We start from the raw sequence: 25418 nt of genomic DNA, 5'->3' as shown, positions 1-25418 counted from the left end.
TGTATAGCGTTAACATGTGTGTATATTGTTCAGTGTAAAGATCATAGCTATGAACTTAGGGGCATGTTGTTACATAACAAATAGATAGTGTTCCTGGAACATCTCGTATTGTGCTACATGTGAAATAATGAAACATTCGAGAAAGTGTGATAGAATATCAAAATTTAAACACAAGCTGATAAAGAAGTGTAAAAGTATGTACGTTTTATTAATTTGTTTCTAATGTTACCAATAATGGAGATAAATAATACTAATAAATCTTTATTTGTGCATTTTTAATGTGAAATTTTTTTAAATGTCGCGTTGCTAAAACGTGGTCTCGCCACCCACGTTCTTTTTCAAGGACTTACAACTTGTGTTTCGAGGCGACACAACCTCATAAATTGCTTGAACTGTAATAACGTTCAAAGTATACATTGTTATAAATCGTATTCATAATGTATTTTTCTTGTTTTGCTTCAATGGAAAGGGAATAGGGTAAGTTTCATCTTACTCTATGATTTTGTAATTTTAGTAGACGTTATATAATATGTTTAATTTGCTGCTCGAAATTGAATTTAGTTTAATTTTACGTTCCAAAGGTGTGCCGGCTCGTAATAAGATATCTTTGTGTGTGCAAACTTTTAACATTCCCATGATTGTTTTGGCTTTAGATATCAGTAGATTATAAATATATATGAAATAAGAGTTTAAATGCAAACTTTTCATAGATTTATATATCATAAATAATATATCATATACTATATAACTTGATTTTTATTGTCATTTTAATATTAAATATACACTTGTACTTAAATAATTAAATTGTACCATCACCAAAGCAAACTGTTGATTCATCTAATCTAAAAACTTCTGTATACGAGGCTAACTGATTAAGTATGATGCAATGCAATATACTGAGTGATTTCTCATATAGATGTGTTCTGCTGACCACCTATAGGTGCGATAGATATTGTGAGTATTAAAAGTATGTCGTTTTACAGATGAACATCGATCAGCCGGTGGTAGCTGGGAGGAGCCAGTGAGCGCGGTGCGGAACGCGCCGCTCCGTCGCTCACAACGCCTCAACAGCACTCTGGACTCCCGGTATGTCATACATAATATTATAGTAAGAAAGCAAGTTTCGTGGGATTTTTTTTACAAATTAGAAGTTTAGTTCCAACTTTTTGTCGAGGTGTACACCAAAGTCATTGAACGGTGTTTATTGTTGGTAGTTTCAGTGAATGTTATGTCGCTGCAAAATTTTATTTTCTTACCATATATAATACATACAAAATGTACGTCATTGTGAATAATTAATTCAATTTAAAATTTTTAATCTGTTCAAATAATATATTGAGGTTTGTGAGTTGTATATGTAACCTCTTCTCAGTTAATAAAGGCAGTGCGTTGCCTTTAACAGGGTTATCGAACTTGGGTATAACTCCATTCGCACTTTAGAAATGAAATTGAACTTAAGAAATTAATGTTTTTATCTTTACTACAACTAAAACTAGTCTCAAATGCTGATGATTTATGCCCTTTCGTTTAGTGTATTTGGATAGCAAGGTTGTCGTCTCAAATACTAAGAGCATGAGAAATATTCTTAGCGTGAGATAAAATATTGCTGTATCTTTTTTTTTATCGTTCAAAAGTTCTCCCAATAACAAATAACAGCGCATTGAGAGATTAGAGTACATCCAAACGAACATTAAATAAGTTTTTAAACGTTTGGTACATGGCTAAAATATTAGTATTATGAAGTTTTTGTTAGGTTCTTAACATACTACGAAGTGAAAACATAATTTTTACTCAACACCGGGTTAAAATCCAAACGAAGGAATATAACCAGAGCCTGTCTCAGCTAAGTATGATTGATGACCATTCCGAAATTAAAAGCAATTCTCTACAATAGGGGAGGTTAAAGTGTACTTCGTCTTTACTATTCCCTTTTTTGTTCTGTATTTATTGCCAGATGGTTTCAAATATGTATTTGAGTTAACATAGAACTTTATCGATGATCATTTAATTGGAACAATTTTGATCAGCATCTTGTGAATAGTCTGCTATTATTATGTAAAATGATGAAAATCACGATTTCTAGATTTTGAATCTATGCGATAGCACTCGCATTTTGAATTTAGAATTCTTTTATTCCTTCTCTTAACGTGACCATATATTAATATTTGCTTATGGTGGTTATTAATTGCATTTAGTGAAAAGCAGTAATCTGATAATTCTTTAGTCTATATTAAAATATCAAGTCAACAGCTAAAGTACTGTATAAGTCTTATAGAGATATTGGAGTGCTGTGATAGCCGTTTCGCATAATTAGAAATCTAATGAGAAATTCAACGATTAATGAAACAATTTTCGAATTTGTCAGACATTGGAAAGTGTCATTACTACCACGGCATTGGCAACGAAATATTTATAAGCTTTCTTCTTTTAAAATAAGACGACGTTAAAAAAAATAAATTAAGGAATATAATGCATGGTAATGTACAAATCTTCGTTTCCAAGAAACCAAAATAATGGACTAACAAACGGGCAATTAAGGAAACCTTTTCGAGTCCTAATACATGTGTTTAAGGTTACCCAAAGTTAAATTATAAACTTGTTAATATAGAAATAATGTGTAAAACGCATGTTAAAATGTTAATGCAATTTATGTTGTAAATTCACTATTTAGTTAAAGAATTTACATTATTCTGCAATTACCGACTGATATCCATTAATATTTGTTAAAATAGTAACTCCAGGATCTAAGATGAAATAATAAACTGGGGCCTGTACGCTAATTGTTTATAAAAGTATTAAATGTGATTATTTGGCTAAAACCACTAATTAGAATTTCAATAGCCTCACTTTTTGCGACCAAAACCTTGACGCTTCACAATATTACGTACTTAGCTGTTTTATTCGTTATTTCATACAATTTTATATAATTTATTTTGATAATCGTGACTGCACAATTTGAAGTAGCTTAGTAATTATATTTTTTTTTGGTTCCCAATTTCCGTCGGTATAAACGTAATAAAAGCTTACCAGTGGCATAATATTGCCACCCACGGACAAACAATTTTTTTTATAATGTTTGCTTGGATCAAGATAACCGTAACTCATGGTATCAAGAACATAAAACAACGATGGATTACGCAATTCCCTCGCTTTACTTATCTTAATAAAAGCCAGCGTTAAGCAAAGCGTATTATGCTGGTATCTTTAGTGGTTTCTGCTGTAAGCTCATAATCCTAGTGACATTCTAAAAGCGCTGTATAAATGCTTAGGTACTTTAATCTCGCAGTCAATAGGGTTCTCAAATTATATTTTGTCCCATAGCCGTGAATAACATAATTGAAACACTTAATCATTCATCTTTTCGTATGCCATTTTTCAAATATTTCTAAGAAGGAAGCTGTATAATTCTTGAACATGTATTAAAACGTGTAATAACATACGTAACACATATATTTTAAGAACAACGGCTCGAAACGAGTCGTTGTTCGAGTCGTGAGATCTCTTAACCGTAAAATTCCTACCTAAGCGATGATTGCCTGTGTATGTCAATATCGTCGAACTAGAAGAGCAGCAGCCCTATTGAGTGTTACACACTTCCTCTGCATTGTGCGGTGTGGTCCTGTCGCACTCGACAATTAGCGACCGACGCCGCGTAGCCAATTAACACAAATTTCCTGTGTACGAACTCCAGGCCAGATGAGGGCACTGCCTCCCTAAGTGATCATTCACCTTTAAACATCTAATCTAATCCTGTGTTAACAGTACGCGGCTATTGTTCTGGCGTGCTGAATTTGCTTTGGCTTGTTTACGTTTTAATTTAACTAGAATGTACTTACTATTGCTGGGTTTCAAGCCTTGGATATGATTGCGGAAATTTAAATAGATGATAAAATAGATTTGATTTGAACTAATATGATAACACTGTTAATAAAAATAGATGCCCATCAATGACTATAAACAATAAGAATTAAAACAAGCGACAGCAATTACGCAATATCCTAGTTTATTTTGATTGAAGCTATAAATGTAAGCTCTTAATTTAACATTATGTATGTCGGTCGTAAATTTTAAACAATTCCAAACAAATTCATAAGATTCCAACTGAAGTTAACCCAGTGAAACGCGTTAAGTAATCAAAGTTCATATTGCCTTTACCGTTAATAGACAATTGTTGTGGAACCACCGCAGCGGGAGGTCCATTCGCTTATGACTGGTTTCATTTATGCTTATGCGCTTTCCTCGTTGACTCACGTCACGTGACATTTTTTCGGGATTATAAAAATTTCGAACTTATTGACTTACGAGAAAGTGAATGCGTGACCTCTGAGTAATTCGCTTAACACAATATTAACTCAAGAAGAGGCCTTATCGCAAGGGCAAACATGCAACTATCACTGCCTCATATATATTTAGCTAAACGGGGGTAGCGTTTGTGTAAACACGTACAAAGATAGTATTGAAAAAGAATGTCAAGGTTTATTCACTCAATTTGCATGTTCCACTGATAATGATAAATAATTCTGTGGTGTTGTAGGTGCGGGATAATTATTCCGGCCCCTATTGTGTTACTTCTGATATACCTGTAATTTTCAAAGACGTAGGCACGAGCTGTGACTAAACTGCCACTGCAGTACCTACTGTACTAGTACTTACGATTAATACGATACATACCTTTTCACATATATGCCATTTCTATCAATGGTGTTGATTTAATTGCAATCCAATATAGACATCGCGTCCGACGCGACTTCGCCCGTGGTTAATATAATAAAACGTTTTTAACACTGAGGGATAAAGCACATAGTGTATATATATTGGTGCAACAAAGTCAGCGCTTTTCAACAATTAAAAAATATACAAACAAACTCTTACTATACATAATAATTCTAGATAATACATGTATGCATGTAATATAACTAGCTGCGCCCCGTGGTTTAACCCGCGTAAGTCTGTATTCCGTAGGAATATCGGGATAAAAAGTTGCCTATATGTTATGCCCAGGTATCCAGCTATCTACGTACCAAATTTCATTGCAATCGGTTCAGTAGTTTTTGCGTGAAAGAGTAACAAACACACACACACACACACACATCCTTACAAACTTTCGGATTTATAATATTAGTAGGAAGTAGGAGTAGGATAAGGATTATTGGTCTTTGATATTTATTCGCAAACGGATAAAATCTCTGAAGTTCTAAGTGGCTAGATTATTTCAATACAATAAACGTTCTAAATATTCAATAACAATGTTATTTTCTCGTGTAATCGGCTTAGATTGGATCAAGTGAACTATGGAAACGTAACGTGGTCGAAGCCTTGAACTACCGTGTGCAACTATCAGTAATTTATTACTAAAATACATTTAGCGTGTTATTTCAATTGGCGTGGGAATCGATATCCGCACATGTTTGTTGTACCCACCGTCTTTATGTGTACGCAAAAATCCATATCCGATCTATGTTTACATACATGTTTTGTCATAAGATCTTTCTACTATAAACATACATTGCGAAAAGTTTATTTCTAGCAGAATTGATAAATAATTATAAATGTACATAATGCAAGTAGGTAGTGCTATTTAAATAAGAAACGAGATAATAAATGTTAAGTCACCTTCAACCGAATTCAATTTGTGTTATGTATAATAAAAATTTCGTTGTAAATTAGTCGTATGTGTATAAAGCGATAAAAAGTCGAAGGAGATGACCTCTAACACTTAAGATGCGATAAAGTACTAAAAATAAAATGAATAAGCTTATTTTTTATTTAAATTGAACTTACATTACGAGTGTGTGTAATAAAAAAATACGAAAACCAACATTTAAAACGAAATTCATTTTGAACTTTACTACCAGTGTTTGTATAAATAATTCGACTAAAGTTGGTTCGTTCCCAAATGCGATCTATGATTTGACCAAGATATTTGGAGCTTAAACCATCTGTGTTGCAACAGATGGTAGCTCTTGATAGAATGTACGTTTCACTATAGTTATGCATAAAGTTGGAACATATTTTATACATGTTAGTGTTTGTGTTATGACAAGCGCTATAGGTCATGCCATTCAGATAACACGATGAGCCTGCAGACAGTACGCCGTCTGTTTCGTATCTCATTACCTACAATTGAGTTTAAATACGTTGAATAACTTCGTCCGAAGAATACTACATAAATTACCCATGATGCTCAGTATGAATTTGTTGCACTTTGGCACTTAAAATAAGACAATAGATATCATTTTTGAACAATTTATTAATGTGATTTATGTACAGTCTAATACAGTACAATTTTGAAAAGCTATTTCGTGTGACAATCCAATAGAGCGTGGGCGATTCACACCACTTAACAGCAAATGTTCTCCCAAGGTTTCACGAAACTTGCGACACAGAATTTATTAACCTGTCTTCAATTAACGTTTCGAGCAAGTAACATTTGATAAAACAGTTATTATCTATTTATACGTGATTATATATTATATATATTATAGTATAATAAGATATCTAAGAAATATAATATACATAGGTAGTTTAGTATAGTTATATTATGATTTTTATTCGTAGCTCGCAAGTCTGAAGTCTAAGCAGTAATAGAGTTTTTTTGTAACCTTGGATGATGTAACTGTCTCCTTAGTATTCAACTTAACTCATCGCATGTATGAGGTGTGTATGAGTTGTAGGATAAATATTTATTATTTGCTTATGAAAACCAATATAACATCTTGGAAAGAGTCAAATTTAATTTAATGCATCAGTTCTTGTGTGTAGAAATAATACGTCCAAGACGTTTCTGTTGCATTGCGTATTGTATGCAATGAAAATTTAGTTCCTGGCACATGTACAATATTTATATTTCATACGCTTATAAAGTGTTATTTATATGTACATTGTATACGACGATGAAGATGAAAATAACGCTTAATTCCAAATTAAATGATACATAATTTAATTTTTTTTTAATCTAATAAGTTGCTGTTTTCTACGATGATAGCTTTAACTTTATTTATATGGATTTTTACAGATTTTTATCGTCATGGTATATTGTTGGAGCAAGATCAAATATTTTCGTAGACCGAACAATAATTTGTTTACTTAGTGTGTATTGCATGAATTTGTCATATTGATCATATTGTTATGTCAAGAATCGTCAGCTTCTTTGTTTAGTATTTTGTCAAGATAATTGCTTCATTGTCATATTAATGTGTTGATCCATTAGTCAATGCGTCCTTGCGTTTATTTTCAAACAATGTTTGATTGCTTTGGCAATGATCACATCGTTTGTTATATGATTTAGTATCATGTAAATATTGTTAACGATTATGCGAAAACGATTGTACATATACATGTATTGCCTCTGGAATGGCATTCGTTTCCAAATATAAATGGAAACAATAAAGCTGGTTTGATGTGTTATTGCATATAAGAGATTTTAAGCTGACTGTGACTAGCGAGCGTACGCAGCGCATCTCGCACGATGAGCCATAAATAACACCTAGCTAATCAATAATAGTAATGTTTATTTTTGATAGGAAATATAGAGGTATGTTTGTTTAATTTCCTTTCTTCCAATCATATTAAGTATGCTAAGTTGTAAAATCATAGTAATACTTGAATGATGTGTGAATTTTATGATTATTTCATATCTAAAAATACGCACATACACATAATATATTGCTTTAAAAGTCGTATTTGTTGGTAAAATTTCATATTAATATGAATTTTGTGCTTTAAGTATTCATTAATTTCTACCTATTATAGATAATTATGTCCAAGAGTGTTGAAATATTTCTAAGTTAGTGATTAAACACGAAAGAAAAGATTCAAGTCATTCCTATGCACTAAAATAAGTAGCTAGGTATATTGTTATAGAAAAATGTAGCTCGTACGGTTCGTCGTAGTTTTATCTAAATTAAATTGAGGCGGAGTGGCGTGGGACTAGTTAGAGAATAGGGGTATGTTTTTGAGTATATTAATTAACAACATAAAATGGAAAGTAAACCCGCTTTCTTTGCTCTATTATTATTCAAAATAGCATTCGAATATTTTTTAATTTGATAATAATCAATCAATTTGAATATTTTCAAATGTTGGGGTTCGTACTTAATTAAAAGAAAGTTAACAATCTAGTTTCTTTCAGGTTCTACCGCATTCTCAGCTTTATTTAGATTTTCTCACTCAATTGATGTTCTTCCGCATTAATTGATTGTCCATATCCTATTGGTAATGATGCTTAATGAAGGTTAAGTGATCTGCTTGATGGGAAATACTGTTTCGCTTCATTTGATGACTCGGGGATATGGGGCGGCCGCGTCTGTTGTTGCCTTATATGCTGTGCATTTCTTTTTGTTCAATGTTCATTAATCTTGATCTCTAATGATTTGATTAAGCTAATTTTCTCTTCCATTTTCATTCAATGCTGGAGAAGTTTTATTTAAAGCAGGTGCTTTCTAAAACGGGTGCACAATGCTTTTCTATTTAGTTTTTCTTTTGCGATTTGTTCACTTCTATGCGTATTAAATGATAATTTAGTTTTAAATTGAATTCAAGGTGAATCAATTGGTAGGAAGTTGTCATAGAAATTTTTAAAATAAAAATTTGAAAAGATGTACTTCTTTAATTCGAAGGGGTCTCAATATATCTTACCCTACCCCACTCGACATTTGTTATACTATTTTCTTCTCTTTTGTAGCGCATAATCCGATGACATCGTATGTATATAGATCCTGCCTATTTGCTTTGAGGAAATTTCGTTAATTGTACTGTTATCTTAATCCCAGGAGTACTGGCCAGCTACGTAACACACTGAGCCGAGCGCGCGAGCTGTGCGAACGATGGCGGAGCGGCGGCAGCACGCCGTCGCCGCCGACGCCGACGCCCGAGGACGAGGGCGGAGGCCGGCTCGCGCGCTGGTTCAGCGTGCGCCGCGGCTCCGCGCACCAGTACGACATGCATACGCACGAAACCGACAAGATGCCCAAGTTGCCGGAGGTAATGATTTGAAATTGAATTTATCTATTACCTAATTGCGATGATAGATATGTTGAAATGAAATGTTTATTGCATAGCCTTAGCATTGCCTTAGGAAGCCGATGTTGTGAGACGCGGTATTAGTTATTATTATGATACATGCATACAAATGAGGCTAAATGCCAGAAGTGTAAGAGAACTGCTGTTGTGATATGCATGACACGATGACATGCTACAACATCAAATTGTATGCACACGCATGATTACGATATAATACCAAATTGCTTGACGTTTCTTTTCTATTTAGAAAATGAACTTGCACCTTTAGTTTACCTACATACCTATACATTTACATTTTTTTTTTTCATTTATCAAGATGACATTGAATATAAAGATGTAAACCTAGCTGAAAATTTTATTTGCTTTTAAAATAACCTTTTTACCGTAGCATGAGGTTGACAAACTCGTTCGCTTGCACTCATAAAGTCAAAGGCTAGATTATGTTAATCGTTCACCGTTTTCCTACCAACATAACAGCACTTCGTCTTCCAAATGTACCTTTGTTCACTGACGTTGGCACGCAGTCTCTTGCGGCATAATAAAGTTCCATACAGTACACGTCAACGCCATATGGATGTGGTGCGTGCATGAGTGTAGTCAAAACATTACTGCAACTCAATATTTACATCTTTTTCGAATTTTCTAACTTAAACGACGAAGCGAGGAAAGCGATTATTGCGTTGCCGTAATACGCGGTTATACGCACCAATGAATAATCTCGGAAAAAGATAACAATCGCTATATAAACCGGCCGCTGGCTGGTCATAATTAAATAATCAGCATTTCAATCGACCCGTGATTGTTGTATAATTTTAATAGTACATTACGGTAATAAGGTGTATTTTGTTTCCTATTGACGCGTAAAATGTTGATTTAATAAATGAAACTGTCTAAAACGTTGATGAAATTCTAATATTAAGTACGATAGATAATACGATACAAGAAAACGGATACTCCTTTTCATTGTAATAAATTACTTGGATATATTATAATCTTTCATCTTAGTGTAGAAATAAAAGGAGAACTATTTTATAATTACCACTTAGCATAATTGAGCCTTATTCATCGTTAGCGCACCAGCAGTTGACACACGGTGTGTTCATTGCTATTTAATCGATTAATAAAATGAATAAATAAGTATCCGTTGATAATAAAATTGGTAATTTCTCGTTGGGAAATCTGTAGATATTTGTATATGCGGCGCCAACCAAGCTAAATTTAACTGGGTCGGTACATCCTACGATTCGCCTCGCATACCGGTGATCCGCACTAGAAACGCATCTATCGCAGTCAATATCTTAGATCGAATTGCATTTTCCAGAGATTTTTCGACTCAAACACATATTTGATGGATCGAGAAATTAACAATTTGAAATGCTAAATGGCGTTTTTATTAGCAATGTTTTATACGAGCTCTTGATAAATTTGTATGTGTGCTTTATATAAACATTTTATACGCTTTTCATTTTGCACATTTATCATTACGTAAGTATCATTTCAAGTCCTTAGTATAAAAGAAAGTATTAATAATCCTATCAAGTATGTGCTAATAAAGAAACTTACTTTCGACCGAAACTTCATGTGCATAACCATCGATAAATTTGATTTATTTCTATAACGCGAAAGTAGAAAACTCCTCCGTGAGTCACTGCATTTAGTCATCCTTATAAAATATCTAAATGCAAAAATTCATAACACGATAATACTGGACGCAGATGCCTCCTGCAAATCCGGTTTTGGTATTCCGTACGCGAGATATGACCGTAGCAGGAACGTGAATAAGGCGACGCTTACAAACAACATTCTTTGCATAGATTTATATGTGAAAAGTTCACCGGAGTTTCTCAACAAAAGAAACCGCTGCTTGTACTGTCGGCTTTATGACTTTGAACTTTGTTTGGGCGTCAGAATTGGCTTTACATGTGTTTCTTAAAATAGTACGGATTAAAAGCTTGGTTATTAGTATGCGACATATATTAAAAAATACGGTAGAAAGTGCATCAGTAGAGTGGATACGAATCATTTTCTTACAATTTCTTTAGGGAAATCTACATTGTTGCTAACAATAAAATGTTTAGGTATGTATAAACTATGCTCCCTACAGTAAACTTTAGCCCTACATACGTATTACAAAATAATACTTTTGTGAACATTATAACGGCTTTTACTGAATACACATTACACACATCGGTCGAACGCTTTTGCATATATTAACATTTAAAATTCACAAAACAAAACATATTTACCTCTATAAAACCTTTTAACGTATTACAAACACACACACACACACATTTCTCATGTTAATAAAATAATAGCGTTATTAAAATTATAAAAGTCCTTCGCCTGGTTTCACAATAAGACCTAAAGTATAATAATTAAATATAACCTCGACAAATTAAAGTTACATCATAATTATAGTATCGTTCAATAAATTTCTCCCTTAGATGAACGTAATCGTTGAACGGTGGTCGTTGACACGAAGGATGCGATGACAATCATTCGTAGAGTTATAGGACTTCATTCATTGGTGCACACGCCATCTTTAATTCCACTTGTTACTATAGCTGCACAATTAAATATAGGCATCTATATGATTCACATTGGTACCGCGATCCGTGATGAATCATGATCAGGCGGTTGTCTCGGCATTCAATAATATAACGCTGTGACGACTCCATGTGATATCCTGACGCTGCGCTAGTGTGCTAAACGAATAATCTATTTAAACATGTGATATAATGGTGTGCGATCGCTGTCCGGTGCTCTACCATAGTGGATCTATGTTTACGATTGTAATTTTTTACTTCAGTTTATTCTTAGTGATACGGCATGAGTAACGTGTTACACGTAAATGTCAAAAGTGATTTCAATTTCGGTTTGCCAGTAATCTAACGTGTTTTACGCTAATCATGTTTTGTGTAAAGCTCCTCCACGATAAAGCACAGTATTCGATGCTGTTTGACGTAAGTCACGTGATCATCGCCGGGTGTGGATGGACTTTTGACGTTTACATCGATGGTGATAGTGTCCAGATGATGTGATCTCGCCTTGAATCGGTGACGTCAGCGAGCGGTGTTTACATTTGCGACTAGTTTACATGCAGGCGAAAATCGTTGAACACGACTCAACGCGTACCAGCTTAATTTTATCATTATGTTCAGAAGCGAAATACACGAAATGCAAATCATATCATCTAGACACCGTCGGAAACACTAACATTATCATGCGCACGCGACGATTTAACGGTTAACGGTTTCTTTTGTCTCCACGCTTATACTTGCAATAATAATGGTGTAATTCATAGAACTTATACTTTCAAGGTTCTGAGATAAATTCCTACGTCGATTGTTCATTTAATCCAAACAAGTGCCCAACATATTTTACAACGCATAAGAACAAATTGTCTAGACTCAATCCGGACCCTAAATAGGTCAATTAAAAGCAGCTGTACCGTGAATAATTATATGTATTACAGTGTATATTATTGTATATTTATACATTGAATATATTTTTTTATTCGATCGTTTGATTTACCGGTTTCTTGTCGCATAATTTTATTACTTTTTGCCATATTTGTCATGTTTTATAGATATCTTTGATTATAATGCAATAAATGCTCGCTTGATTTGTTGCTTGCTATTAGTGATTTAAATAGTAAATACAATCCAGATTTTCCATATAAGATTATAAATTCCTATTGAACGTTTATAAAGAATATTTATCAAGTATTCGCCAAAAAATTTAGGGAACTAAGATGTGTTTCCATTTATTTTAAAATTGTGGTACGCTAGCGGTCCGACCCGGCTTCGCCTGTGGTACATATATAGCCTTCCTCAATAAATGGGCTATCTAACACTGAAAACATTTTTAAAATCGGACAAGTAGTTCCTGAGATTAGTGCGTTCAGAAAAACAAACAAACAAACTCTTCAGCTTTATAATACTAGTATGGATACAGCGCTCTTTATAGACTTAACCTTTTCATTGATATAATAAATCATATTCATTGTAAACTAACAACTCATACTTTTCAGAACTGCTAATATTAAGGAAACATCAATACAATTATTGTGGTACATTATTCATAACAATTAAATATTATAACACGTAAGAGGTTAATAAACCTAACCATTTAATAAATATAGTACCGAATACGTTTCTTTTTCATAATAAAATTAAATATGATTTTTCGTTTGTTATTTTTATCTTATATCTCATACATCTACAATATCGTCCACTGTATTATAATTTTATCTCTAGCGTCCCTTAACTTCGAACCTTGTGAAAGCTTAGCACATAATAATATGTTGTATATAAAATTTTCTTGAAAATTTCAAAAACTCATGATCATCTATCTCCATTATCAGCATTCAGCAGCTAGTAGGTAAACGATAAATTCCCGATTCCAGCTAGAGGAGGACATGTTCTCGTGCGGCGGCGAGGTGCGAGGCGGTCGCACGCCGCCGCCGTCCCTCGGCCCGCCGCCGGACGCGCTCAGCCCGGTGCAGTTGCGGCGCCGGCACGTTGTCGCCGCGATTATACACAGCGAGAACTCGTACGTGGCTACGCTGCAGCGGCTCATCAATGTGAGTATTATATGAATAAGATTTCAATTACCTCAGATACACAAGTCAAATTTCGACTGCAATTTGGACTTTGGACTGGACTCATTTACAATTAGTGGTATAAATCAGCATACATTACTATGCTTTCCTATAATTGATTATTAGGATAGCATAATTAATTTATCATTTGCTCAGATATGCACATAAAATACACGTATATGGCAATATCATCAAGGTAAATTCAAATACATATTAATTAATATATTCATAAATTAGAGCCATGTTTGCAGACGGCTTTCAGTTTCTTGCAGATTTAAATAGATAACAGACAGAAACAGAAACACAGTCCTATACATTCCTGAAGAATCTTTAAAATACGACATACAAACATAAAAAGCACTCCCAGATAATTTACCTACACCTTACACGTGCGTAAAACAACGAGTCGACAATTAATCACACACGGGACCGGACTTTAGCTGTTTGATTTGCGTTTAAATATCTCAATTTCACAACCTGTTACCCACGACTTGTCCACCCATGCCTCTATAAACATTCGTACAAAACTGAACGCGGCGTGAATAGAAGTGGTTACGTTTATCTCGGGCAAATATTCAGCAATTACAAGGCCGCTGCAAATATTTGGCTTACGCAATGCTAGGTGCAACAGGCGGTTACCGCCCGATCGGCAAATATCGTTTGTGAAGACTTATTCTATTATATTAGAGATTTAGGATATCGGTGTGCTTTATTACCATTTAAATTGTCGTGTTTTTAATACTTTTTGTGGTATTTTTTCAATATTATTTCATTTTGACCTTTCTTTTCTATTGTATTTCTCTCAATATCTAAGATGACGAAACCCACAATACGTTTTTATCGTTACGTGTATATTAGTTCATTATATCATTAGGTGTGATTTGCTTCAAGATTACGCTAGATGTGCATATAATTGCATATTTAATAATACACATTGTTACAAAGGCATTCCTATTGTATTATTTTTTATCTACGCTGCATATTTAATCAAAAGCATATAGCCAATGTAATGACCTCAATTCTTTTGAATACTCATATTTTCAGCTATTTTGTCCTATTTTAAATATTTAGTAGTGTTATTATTTTATAGAAACTATTTAACAACTAACCAGCGTTTCTCAGAGCTTCGCCCGTGGTACATACCTAATGCCTATGTCAAACAGTAAAGATACAGCTTTCTAATGCTGAAAAATATTTGAAATCGGTCCAGCAGTTTCTATGTGAAAACATAACAAATAAACATACAAAAAAAAACGCGAATATTTCCTCTTTATAAGATTAGTTTAGCTATATTTGCTTATTCAATTTAAACGGTGAATGTTGCATGTGCTGTCATAGAGCATTTACAAAGGAAGTGCGGTGAAGTTAGTCATAGCAATTAGACAGGCTTTTTAAATTGTTATTACGCAATTGATTGGAATCAATTAGCGTGGATTGTTCTCACCATAGAGGTGGGACACGACGGCTTGATTGAATGACCTATATACATACCCGTTGCAAGAACGTTTTGTTGTTATTCCGATGTTACATAATGTAGGCGATAAATTTAAATTTACGACGGTTTTATGGCTGATCTTTAGTTTATAATTTTGATATTTTATAGTTAAACTGTTAACATAATAGTGCTAGGCTTTGATTTATGTTGGAATCACTATTGATAGTCGTAAAATGGAAACTGTAAAGTTGTTTCATACATTATCCTTTAATTTGCCCGATTAAAGCATAATATCGATTATTTATGATAATCATATTATGTTTGTAAAAGATAATTACATACCGACGCATGTCACAATGTCTCCCGACTTTCTTTCTGCACTTTTGGGACGTTTTCAAATTTGTTTTGTTTTTATGGAAAGTTGAATAATTTGTGGTAAAATAAATATAAACGAACACAAACAGACAACAGAACGAGCGACCCACATGTATTGTTCAATTAACATGTTACAGATTTGCATATTAGGAAGTGGGACAGTTTCAATAGGTTGTATTTGCTTGTCCAAATGGGTTGAATGCGAGGTCGTTGTTTTATGAAATGGCTTGTGGTTTTATGTATATGGCGATTTTATTAATTGAAATATCGTCTTACGAACATAGCTCGATGGTTAATATGTAACGATGAACATTGTTCTTCATTATAAAATATCCTGAAACGAAATTAAAGCTTTCTGATAGCTGAATGTGAAATTTACAAAACGAGGCTTTACGCAATATTTAATGCATAGTAAGTAGTAATATATTTTATTACGTTACCATATTCCTAGAAATTGTTTAAGGTACTATTAAGATTTATTAGAAATATGCTCCTTTATAACAATAAACAAGTGACACAACTTTTATGCATACATCGCACGTGTACTCAAATGATTTATACAACAGTAAGCTTTATGGCACAGCTATATAAAGATTCAATTTACATAACATCTCAGGTTCATAAATGGGTACTATATTAAATTAGAGGAGCTTATTGAAACATCGTAGGAATTGGTCGGAAATGTAGGTCACAACAGACGACTTACGACTATACCAGTTTATTTATTGGACACTATGGTTTTGTTGTAAATGCACAATTTGCCCACAATTACGCAAACTCCTTTGAATGTTTGACAAAATACGCATTTAAGCTAAGCAAATTAATGTATGTGTAAGATCACGATTTTGCTATTAAATAGAGATTATACCGCCGCTCGTTATGGAATAATTATTTTCAATTTACGCAGCGCTTTCATAAAGATTGTTGCATTCAATCAAAAACATGAGCATGACGGTTTTATTTACTTTTTATGTACGTACAAGACAGGTTGTACATACTAAATAAAGATATGACACATGCGCAGGTAAGCTTTTTAACCAATAACTCGATGATGTCAATATGTTTATTTTTCCTTCTATATGGTAGTAACGAGTGTTTTTTTGTGTGTAAACCAAATAAATGATGTGCAATTCTTAATAGTCGTATAAGTGCGATATGTCAAAGAATATGTAAGTGCTTTGATAGTTCATTAACCAGTCATATTCATGGTCGTTTACCTTCTCTTTAAACTTAGAATACATAATTATATCTTCTCTAGTGTTTAATATTTAAAATTGCAAGAATAAAACATGGATATTTCAAAATCCAATGCTTTAAGTGGCAATTGGGGAATTTATGAATATAATGTATTGTCTCTTATCTTATAGTTCTTTAAATGTGTACTATGATTATGACTATATTGTCGTTACTATAAAGATGTATAAAATTGTATTAATAATTATATGAAAAAATCACAAACACAATTAAATATTCATTTGTCAATGTCACCAAAACAACAGAAACTGATAAAGTAAATTGCCCAATTAGCAGCTCAATATGATTCAAATTTCTAGGACAAAGTTCTAGGACTTCGAAAGCCGGCAACAGCTCCACAAAAGCTGGCGTTGCCTCATGTGACCCATTTGCTCGGTTGCCCGCTGTTATAAAAAAATAAAAAATAGTCCAATATTCATTGGTTCTTAAAACATTCTAGGACTACAAGAAACCACTGGAAGAGAGCAGCCCAGCAATCTTAAACGCCAGCAAGATACAGACGTTGTTTCACAGGCTGCCGGACATCCTGCAGTGCCACTTGCACTTTCGCACCGCGCTCGCCGACTGCGCTAGAACGTGGGACCGCGATGAAAAGATTGGTATGCTGATATCTTGTTTTATAAAACATCATTGCCTTGCCCGCTAATTAACTCTTTAATATTTAACGACGATGATGCGGGAAGTGTTTCACTTTCACACGACATTATGCAAGCATTTCTCTAATGTGTTACGGATTGTAAAAATGTCGTGGTTATTACACGTGGTCGTGGTTCGCGGTTCGGTTGTAAATTATGATAATTTGATTTTGATGATTTGATTGATTGGCGATTTGTTTGCTAATTGAGCAAGGTTAACTTTTGCTATGGAGATTATTAAGACATTAGCGTTGATTAATTGTGCTAACATACATAGGTTTTAGCGCATATTGGCCTAATACATTGGGTGAGATTATAAAAAAGCAGGATATGAAATTTAATCTTGCTTTGAATTAAAAATGTATTAGTGCACACAGCATTCTATAGCATTAGTTAATAATCCATGGAATATAGTCGCTAAAGAATCACAGGACAGTCATCATTATTATGTATACTGTATAATTATAGTACCTGTGTAGAACTTTTATGTAAAATTTTACATGATTTTAAAAGAGCAACTACAGAGTGTATTGTTGGCTCTTCTCTGTAGAAATTACTTTCCGAACCGGTGGGAAATGTTAAAATTATGATTTATATGTATACATGTATATAATTCAAAAAAGCTTTTGGAGAGACAATAAATATATGTTTGAGTTTGGGGATCAATACTTTAAGAAATTTAATATTCTATGTTATTTTCTGAATAAAACTTCTGTTCCTCCCCCAATACTCAATGAAATACCATAGCTATTTTGGGTCTTATATCTTTGGCCTATACTTTGACTGTTATCTGAATCGTTCTTTCGAACTTCCCAGGCGAGGTCTTCCTGAACGCGTTTTCTAAAGCGGTGGTGCTCGACGTATACTCGGATTTCATCAACAACTTCTCGGTCGCAATGGAGCTGGCCAAGATGGAGTCGAAACGCAAGTCGGCGCTGGCTGACTTCTTCAAAGTGAAACAGATCAGTGCGCATGACAGACTGTCCTTCTTTGGGCTGATGGTGAAACCGGTGCAACGGTTTCCGCAGTTTATTATGTTTTTACAGGTAAGGGTTAAATCTACGTTTTTCTAAAGGGTTTTTAATTATTGTAGCTTGATTCTAAGCTTTAAGCATACATTATACCTCATTGTATTCAATTTGCGGGGTTGTTGGTATTTCTTTTTGTTAATTTATTTTAATATTATTGACAAAACGTTAATATTGAAAATAACATGTGCAGCTCATTGCAATTACTTTATGAACCTGGCTTAAAAACACATTTCACAAAAAAAAATTATTCAATTATTTATTATTCTGTTTTACTTCAGGATCTCTTAAAACATACGCCTCCGGGCCACGTGGACCGTGTTGCTTTACAACGCGCCCTCACCCGACTCGAGGCGTTGGCCGACGCCCTCAATGAGAGGAAACGGGACGCAGAGAGGACGCAGGTAAATCTTATTATAATTATTACGTGTAACGTTTTTGATCCGCGACGGACTCCTGAACTACTCAATCGACTTTAATCAAATCTGCACACCATGTGCAGTGTGATCCAACTTAAAATCTAGGATAGTTTTTATTATTTCAATTTTGGCAAATAACTACCCGAGAGGAACCCGGGCTTGAAGCTAGTAAAACGTATATAGCTTTCTTAAAATTTTCTTTTTATTAAAAAAAAGTGGCGACAGCGATATATTATTTCAGCCTTATATGTACATTGAAGCGATTTTGAACTTGGAAATACTAGGTTTATTTATTAACATGGTAAAAGACAAGCTATCCAATCAGCCAACCAATGACTGAGAATTATTTATATTCATCAAATGAAGTGTCATGTGTATATATTTGTAATAGGCGTTCCGCGGTGCGCTCCGGCGGCTGACGCGCGGCGGCATGACGGGCGCGGGCGGCGCGGGCGGCGCGGCCCGCTTCGGCGCCGCGCGGCTGCTCGCTTCGCGCGCGGACCGCAGGCACCTGTTGCGGCAGGACGACTTGTTGCAATTGGTTAGTTAGTGCATACTGCATAGTAGGAAGGTATTTTCAACTGACTTCAATAAAGGAGGATGCTTTGACTGATTTTTTTTTCGGCTTCGTTACTTAATTACTGGGTGGACGGATTTTGATGATTATTTTTTTATTTGAAAACTGGTGTGTTCCGTATAAATTAAGTTTAGTTCGGTCAATTTAAATGCGGATTTGACTTAATTGACAAACATCACTTATGTGTATGTAATGGCTTTTGCTTAAAAGAGTAGCAATATCTATTTGAATAGTAGTCCCTATAATCGAATTAAATTTTTTAAATGTTTTAATTAATAGAAGCCGGTAATTTCATGCATAAATTTTTAAACTCCTCTCAATGAGATAATAAATCCTCTCCTCAGGAGTTCAACCAATCGGGCACGCTGACGAAGTGCAAGCCGCGGCGGCTGCTGCTGCTCAACGACCTGGTGGTGTGCGTGTCGGTGGGCGCGGGCGGCGAGGAGGCGGAGCGGCTCGGCCTCAAGTGGGCGCACCCCGTGCAGGACGTGGACGTGCTCGACACCGGCACCTCGCCCACGCTCAGCCGGGTGCTCGCGCAGGGTGAGCGCTCACATAGACATACTCTTTGTATATAGGCCGTATCAGGTATAGTGTACTAAGATCAGAGAAACATGGTGCACAACGTGCTGGACACCTTTATAAATACAACTAATTCGACACGCTGATACAAATAAATTCGCGGTGGCACAAGCCCGATGTAATAATAATGTAAATCTTTAACTGAGGAAATAAAAATATATGATTTCGGCTTTATCGATATTATTATCTGTGTATGGCAATAATAATATACACTTACTGTGTTTTTTGGAAAATACAGTCAATAACAATTTTACTCGCATCTTCAGGTATGAACCGGAGCGGAAGCCTACGTTCAAACTCGAGCAGTAGCACGTCCACTGGAGACTCCCTTTGCAATGAGATGTCCGCGTTGATGCACGACTATGAAACTGTATCGAGGATGGCTGACCTGGCCGCCTCGTTAAAGACACCCTATTCGGAAGTCGCCCCAGAAGTGTTTAGGGCACTGTTGCAGAATATACAGAGGAGTATACAGGTGCGTCTATAAATGGTTTGTTTTTGTACTTAATTCATTCTGGATTGATATGTTGCAATATAACTGACAGCTTATTGTAGTAACAGTAATTTTTGCTATTTAAGAATTTGCAGTGAGTAAGGTGGATAAGAAAGTCATATTTAAGCTCTCTTATTGAGAATATTTATTTATTACTTTGATAAAAATATTTTTTAATAAAACCAATATTTTTATGAATATTATGTTATCTACATATATGTATGTCAGCTCAATATCTAATTAACATCCAACAATTCCAGAAAAAAGACGACGAAATGGCGTGGGTCGATTCCTGCTGTCTACAACTGACGATCCGCGGTCGCGAAGAGCCGCTAACGTTCCGTGCGAACGAGCCGGGCGCGAGGCGCGCGTGGGCCACGGAGCTGCGGCTGGCGCAGCTGGCGCAGGCGCGCGCCAACTGCCCCGCGTGGCGCCTGCCCGCCACCACGCCGCCGCCGCACAAGATGCCGCTGTACGTGACCGCCGCGCCGGTCTACTCGTCGAACAACTTGACGGAGGTAACATTTTCGTTTTTGAAGACTGCGCAGGCGCACAAAATTGAGTTGTCTGTGGTCGCGCCGGGTTTAGATTAAAAGTGGGTAATTTAATGTGATTAATAAAGAATGGAAAAAATTGTTCACGAGGCAGGATGCAAACGCGCGTCTTAATGCCAAACCGTAGTTAACAACGCCTTTATAATCATGTTATTTTTTAAGTTTATACAATTTTTGTTGATGGCTAAGTTGGTCGAGTATTTAATGTGATTGATAAGACAGTATTGTATTTATTGAGTGAAGTGTAAATAATAATCATATAATTGACTGAAAAATACAGTTATAATCAAAAACAAACCCATAGTATAAAGTTAAATAAAATCGTTCTCAATGTACAAGAGAAGGTAACCGTTGTCAGGTGAAGTGCGGGTGCTTCTACACGTCGAGCGGGTGCGCGGGCGGCGGCGTGCGGCGGCGCGCGCGCTCGCTGCTGTGGGTGTGCGCGGGCGGCGCGCAGCACACGCACCTCGCCGTGCTCACGCACAGGGCGGCCACGCTCAAGACGCTCGTCACGCTCGACCTGCCGGATACTAGGGTTAGTGACGACTCATTTTTTATAACATATTAATCATCATTTTTAATTTTTAGTTTTATAGCATTGAAATGCTTTATAAATGAGAAATTTTGAAAGAATAGAAAAAAAATTATCACGAGGCAGGATTCGAACCTGCGTTTCTTGCCTAACCGTAGCAACGCCTAGCCTCTCGGCCATTTTCTATTCTTTCAAAATTTCTCATATTAATCATCAGTTATTGGTTGGCTTATAAGATAGCTTGCCATTAACAATGTTAATAAGTAAACCTAGTATTGCTAAGTTCAAAATTATTTCAACTGTTTTTTTTTTCCTGTAATAAAATTACATCATACACAATAAATTAAACTTGAGAGACAGATTTAGTTGTTTCATTTTGGTTGATGTTTGTCTTCACAAACATCAACCAAATTTATAACTCCTCGTAATCCTTCGATTACGAGGAGTTATAAATTATTGTTTTCTTTTAATGTTTTAACATCATTTCATTTTAATATATGAATTAAAATGATCATGATTCAGTGTTACGTAAAAAGGTTATTTGGTTTCAAATTAAATGTTCCATTAAGAATAGGAAATTAAACAATATTGTTTATATATATTTTATTTGTTTGATTCTTAATTGTGTTTTTAAATCTCATAATAAATAAAATGTAAATAATCTGTTCAATAAAAAAAGGTTTGGTATAACAAAATTACTATTATTATTTCAGGTAACATCAATTGAATATGCAAAAGGAATGAGACAAGTGACCACACTGTGCGGCGACACAGTGTGGCTAGGCACTGAAGACAAGAAAATCATCATATTCTCTGGCGTCGAGCCGGAGAAGCAAGAGAAGTTGACCGAAGTTCCCACTATAGCTGCTGTTACGCAAATTAAATTCCACTGCGACTCCATGTTCGTCGGTTTGTCCAACGGTAGAATATCAGTTTTTAGAAGAAATCATGACGATTCCTGGGCCCTACAGGAGCCTATAGCGATTGAACTCGGTGACAAACCTGTACATTGTATATTACCCGTCGATGGTATTATTTACGCGACGTGTGCGAAACGAGTGTTCGCCATAAACGCTTTGACTGCTGAAATTATGCGTATCTTAGAATTAAAGGGCGAGGGAGATAGATCAGTGAAATATTTGGCGCATTCCGGCGTCGGCCTCTGGGCGGCTTTCTCAGAATCGACATACGTAAGCTTGTATCATACCGAAACGTTTGAGCACTTACAAAATATCGACATAGCCGCTGATGTGGCGAAAACTATTGGTGCTAGAGAAGGAAGCAAGCCAGCTCACGTTTCAGCCTTGTTGGCTGTTCAAGGCCTCCTATGGGTCGGTACAACGGCTGGGGTTAGTGTTACTGTACCGTTACCGAAACTAGAAGGCCTGCCTCTCATTGGTGGACACATTGCCGTGTCCTACCACGCTCACGCTGGCCCCGTTACATTCCTGCTACCCTTAAACACTGAGACTAAAGATGTTGATGTCAACACTGTTAGACGTAATTTATCGAACGCACGCGCACTCGCCGACACGGCCAACGAATTCAAAGAAGAGGAAAGCAAAGATGACACCGAAAAACACAAATTAGAACGACGGATATCAGAAGAAATGAGTCCATACAGACCGCAGCGAGTGCAATCAGCTGTGATAAGAAGGAAGAAACCTGGAGACGTGCGTCTAAGCAAAACTCTACCTAAGTGCGCTAATTTGAACGCGTGTGATGTTTATGGACTATTTGGCGATCTAATGTTTGTAAAGGACTGTGTCGGAGAAAGTGACGTCAATGGCTCCGGCGGCGAAGCGTTACGGCGGAGTGACCCAGAATTAGCAGCTATCCCATTCCGTGTCAGCACTCTAGATAGAAGGCTACGCATGCGTGCTGGAAGACCTAGAAGTCTAGATCTGTCGAGCTGGTCTGTCGATTCACGCGCTTCAAGTCTATGCACGTCATCTGGAAGCGAAGAATCCATGGCACTGCGTGGTGTATCGCGAACTAGTTCAGGCGCGTCAGGAGCAGCGAGTTTAGCTCCCTTAGCCGCTTCCACACCCGATTCGTCGTCAGGCAAATCGAGCGCTTCAGAACGTTCCGTATCACGAAGCGATTCAGCGACCGCTCCTGCGAATGACGCTAGAGGTCCCAAGAAAAATGCCGTCAGAAGTCTCCGAGGGGCAGATTACATAGTGGGCGATGGCGCGTCGAGAAGGTCCGTAGTGACGATAATGGGTGGGCGTGGCTACGTGGACTGGCGGCAAACCGCTGACGCTTCAGAGAGGCCGGCCCCTGCCGCCGATCCCAATCCCAAAGACGCGCATCTTATACTATGGGAGATGCGCTTGTGACCTCCCTGGAGGAATCTCTAAACGTATCAAATATTCGGTGTCATATAGTGTAAATAAAGGTGCATGTTGTAGATAGGTGTACATTCGTTATGGTGTCTAATATATTGTAATATATCTAATATCCTCACTGTTAACGCTTGGCAAATAAGCGGCTTCAGTTCCAGTTTGATACAAATGCTGATGAGAAATTTAATTACACACAGTGTAATTGCGTTTGTGATAAGCTTTAAATTATTTTTCGAAGTTGTCGTTTGAATGTTAGAAAATGTTATAATATTTACAGTTATTCGATTATATACGCGCAGGTGCATTATTTTTTGTGATCTTTATATTGATACGTTATATAATATTGTGAAGCATTTCGTGTTTTCTATGAAAAATGTATGTACCTCTTGCAAACCGGTTTCACGTTATGTTGTATTCATTCAATTTATCTAAGCTCTTGATTTCCAAAATGTTAAAACAGCCATATTAACATAATATAATTTTGTATTGTTAATTTTTAAAGTATAATTGTAAATCTTGGTTAAAATAACATTTTATATTGTTTAAGTATCATCTGTTAATCTACTATGGATGTCTGTTTGATATCGTTTATTTTCATTTTGTACAGACATACACAAATAAATATTATGTACCTAGATGGCATATAAATTTATTGTGAAATATTAAAGCTAAATTACAAATGCCAATATTATTGACGACATATCCGAAATATTTTTCTGTAACAACAATATATAATATGTTTAATTCGAAATTTAAAATATAAAATAAATTATATTCTAGAAATTTCTATAGACTTAAAAATAATATTTGAACACAGTCCATAGTAGACGTACTAACGAAAACTAGTGGCCTTACGTTGCTGAACTTTCCAGTGTGATTATGGCATTCGTTTAAGCTTTATGGTTAGACATTATGTCGCTTTAAGAATTAGACTGATTTTACATTAAGCGTTTAAATTGTATAATTAGTTACGTAACGAATAAGACGAAATATACGACAAATACGATCGAAACTCCAAAACTCATTTGTGACTGAGCACAAAAACCTTTTATCCGTTTTTTTCTAATCTGTTGCGCCAATATCAGTTACTTTACAAATTATCGTAAAATATATAAAAGTCACAATAGAAAATTTATTGTAGTTTTGCTATCAAAATATGTTCATGATCTTTTATAATATAGACACTTGCACAATTGTTTCTATTATCTTCTAATTTCCAAAGAAATACCAATATAATTTCATTGTTAAATACCAAAAGCAAAAATTCCGTGCCAAACTCCATCCCGTTATATAAGATATGTTAAACCGTACAAATTATCAGTTTATATTTATATTTTCTATGCAATGTATTCACATATGTCTCGAATGTTACTCAGAACCTCATGTTATAAATTGTTTTTATGCAAACCGTCACAAAATGTATGTGTTAAGGTGTAAATAAATTTTAAGTTTATATGTATACACCTGTACATCTTGTTTTATTTAATTCCTATGATCACATTAATATTTTAGTGTTTACTGCAGAGAGAACAATTTCTTTTCGGACATTGGTTTTGTGGCAA

The 25418-nt window shown here is 35.4% G+C and overlaps 1 protein-coding gene across 4 annotated transcripts in view; it reads left to right on the top strand.

Annotated features, from left to right (window-relative positions):
• LOC119830646 (rho guanine nucleotide exchange factor 10) overlaps positions 1–25325 on the top strand; it is a 35310-nt gene extending 9985 nt beyond the window's left edge. The window contains exons 2-13 of one of the 4 annotated variants that reach the window (XM_038353705.1): positions 984–1086; positions 8772–8982; positions 13430–13606; positions 17128–17287; positions 18140–18369; positions 18633–18755; positions 19162–19311; positions 19692–19890; positions 20196–20404; positions 20683–20940; positions 21335–21511; positions 22222–25325. In XM_038353705.1, coding sequence (XP_038209633.1) covers positions 984–1086; positions 8772–8982; positions 13430–13606; positions 17128–17287; positions 18140–18369; positions 18633–18755; positions 19162–19311; positions 19692–19890; positions 20196–20404; positions 20683–20940; positions 21335–21511; positions 22222–23850 — 3626 coding nt within the window. In that variant the 3' untranslated portion in view covers positions 23851–25325. Of the gene's footprint in view, positions 1–983; positions 1087–8771; positions 8983–11670; positions 11814–11850; positions 11985–13429; positions 13607–17127; positions 17288–18139; positions 18370–18632; positions 18756–19161; positions 19312–19691; positions 19891–20195; positions 20405–20682; positions 20941–21334; positions 21512–22221 lie in introns of those variants that run through there. The other 3 variants (XM_038353706.1, XM_038353707.1, XM_038353708.1) reach the window with 3 other exon arrangements.
• Positions 25326–25418: the final 93 nt, after the last annotated feature.

The sequence above is a fragment of the Zerene cesonia genome, chromosome 12 (assembly GCF_012273895.1).
Source record: "Zerene cesonia ecotype Mississippi chromosome 12, Zerene_cesonia_1.1, whole genome shotgun sequence".
NCBI classification, from domain to species: domain Eukaryota; kingdom Metazoa; phylum Arthropoda; class Insecta; order Lepidoptera; family Pieridae; genus Zerene; species Zerene cesonia.
Note: the sequence above shows the minus strand (reverse complement) of the source record. Positions and strands in the feature narration are given on the sequence as shown.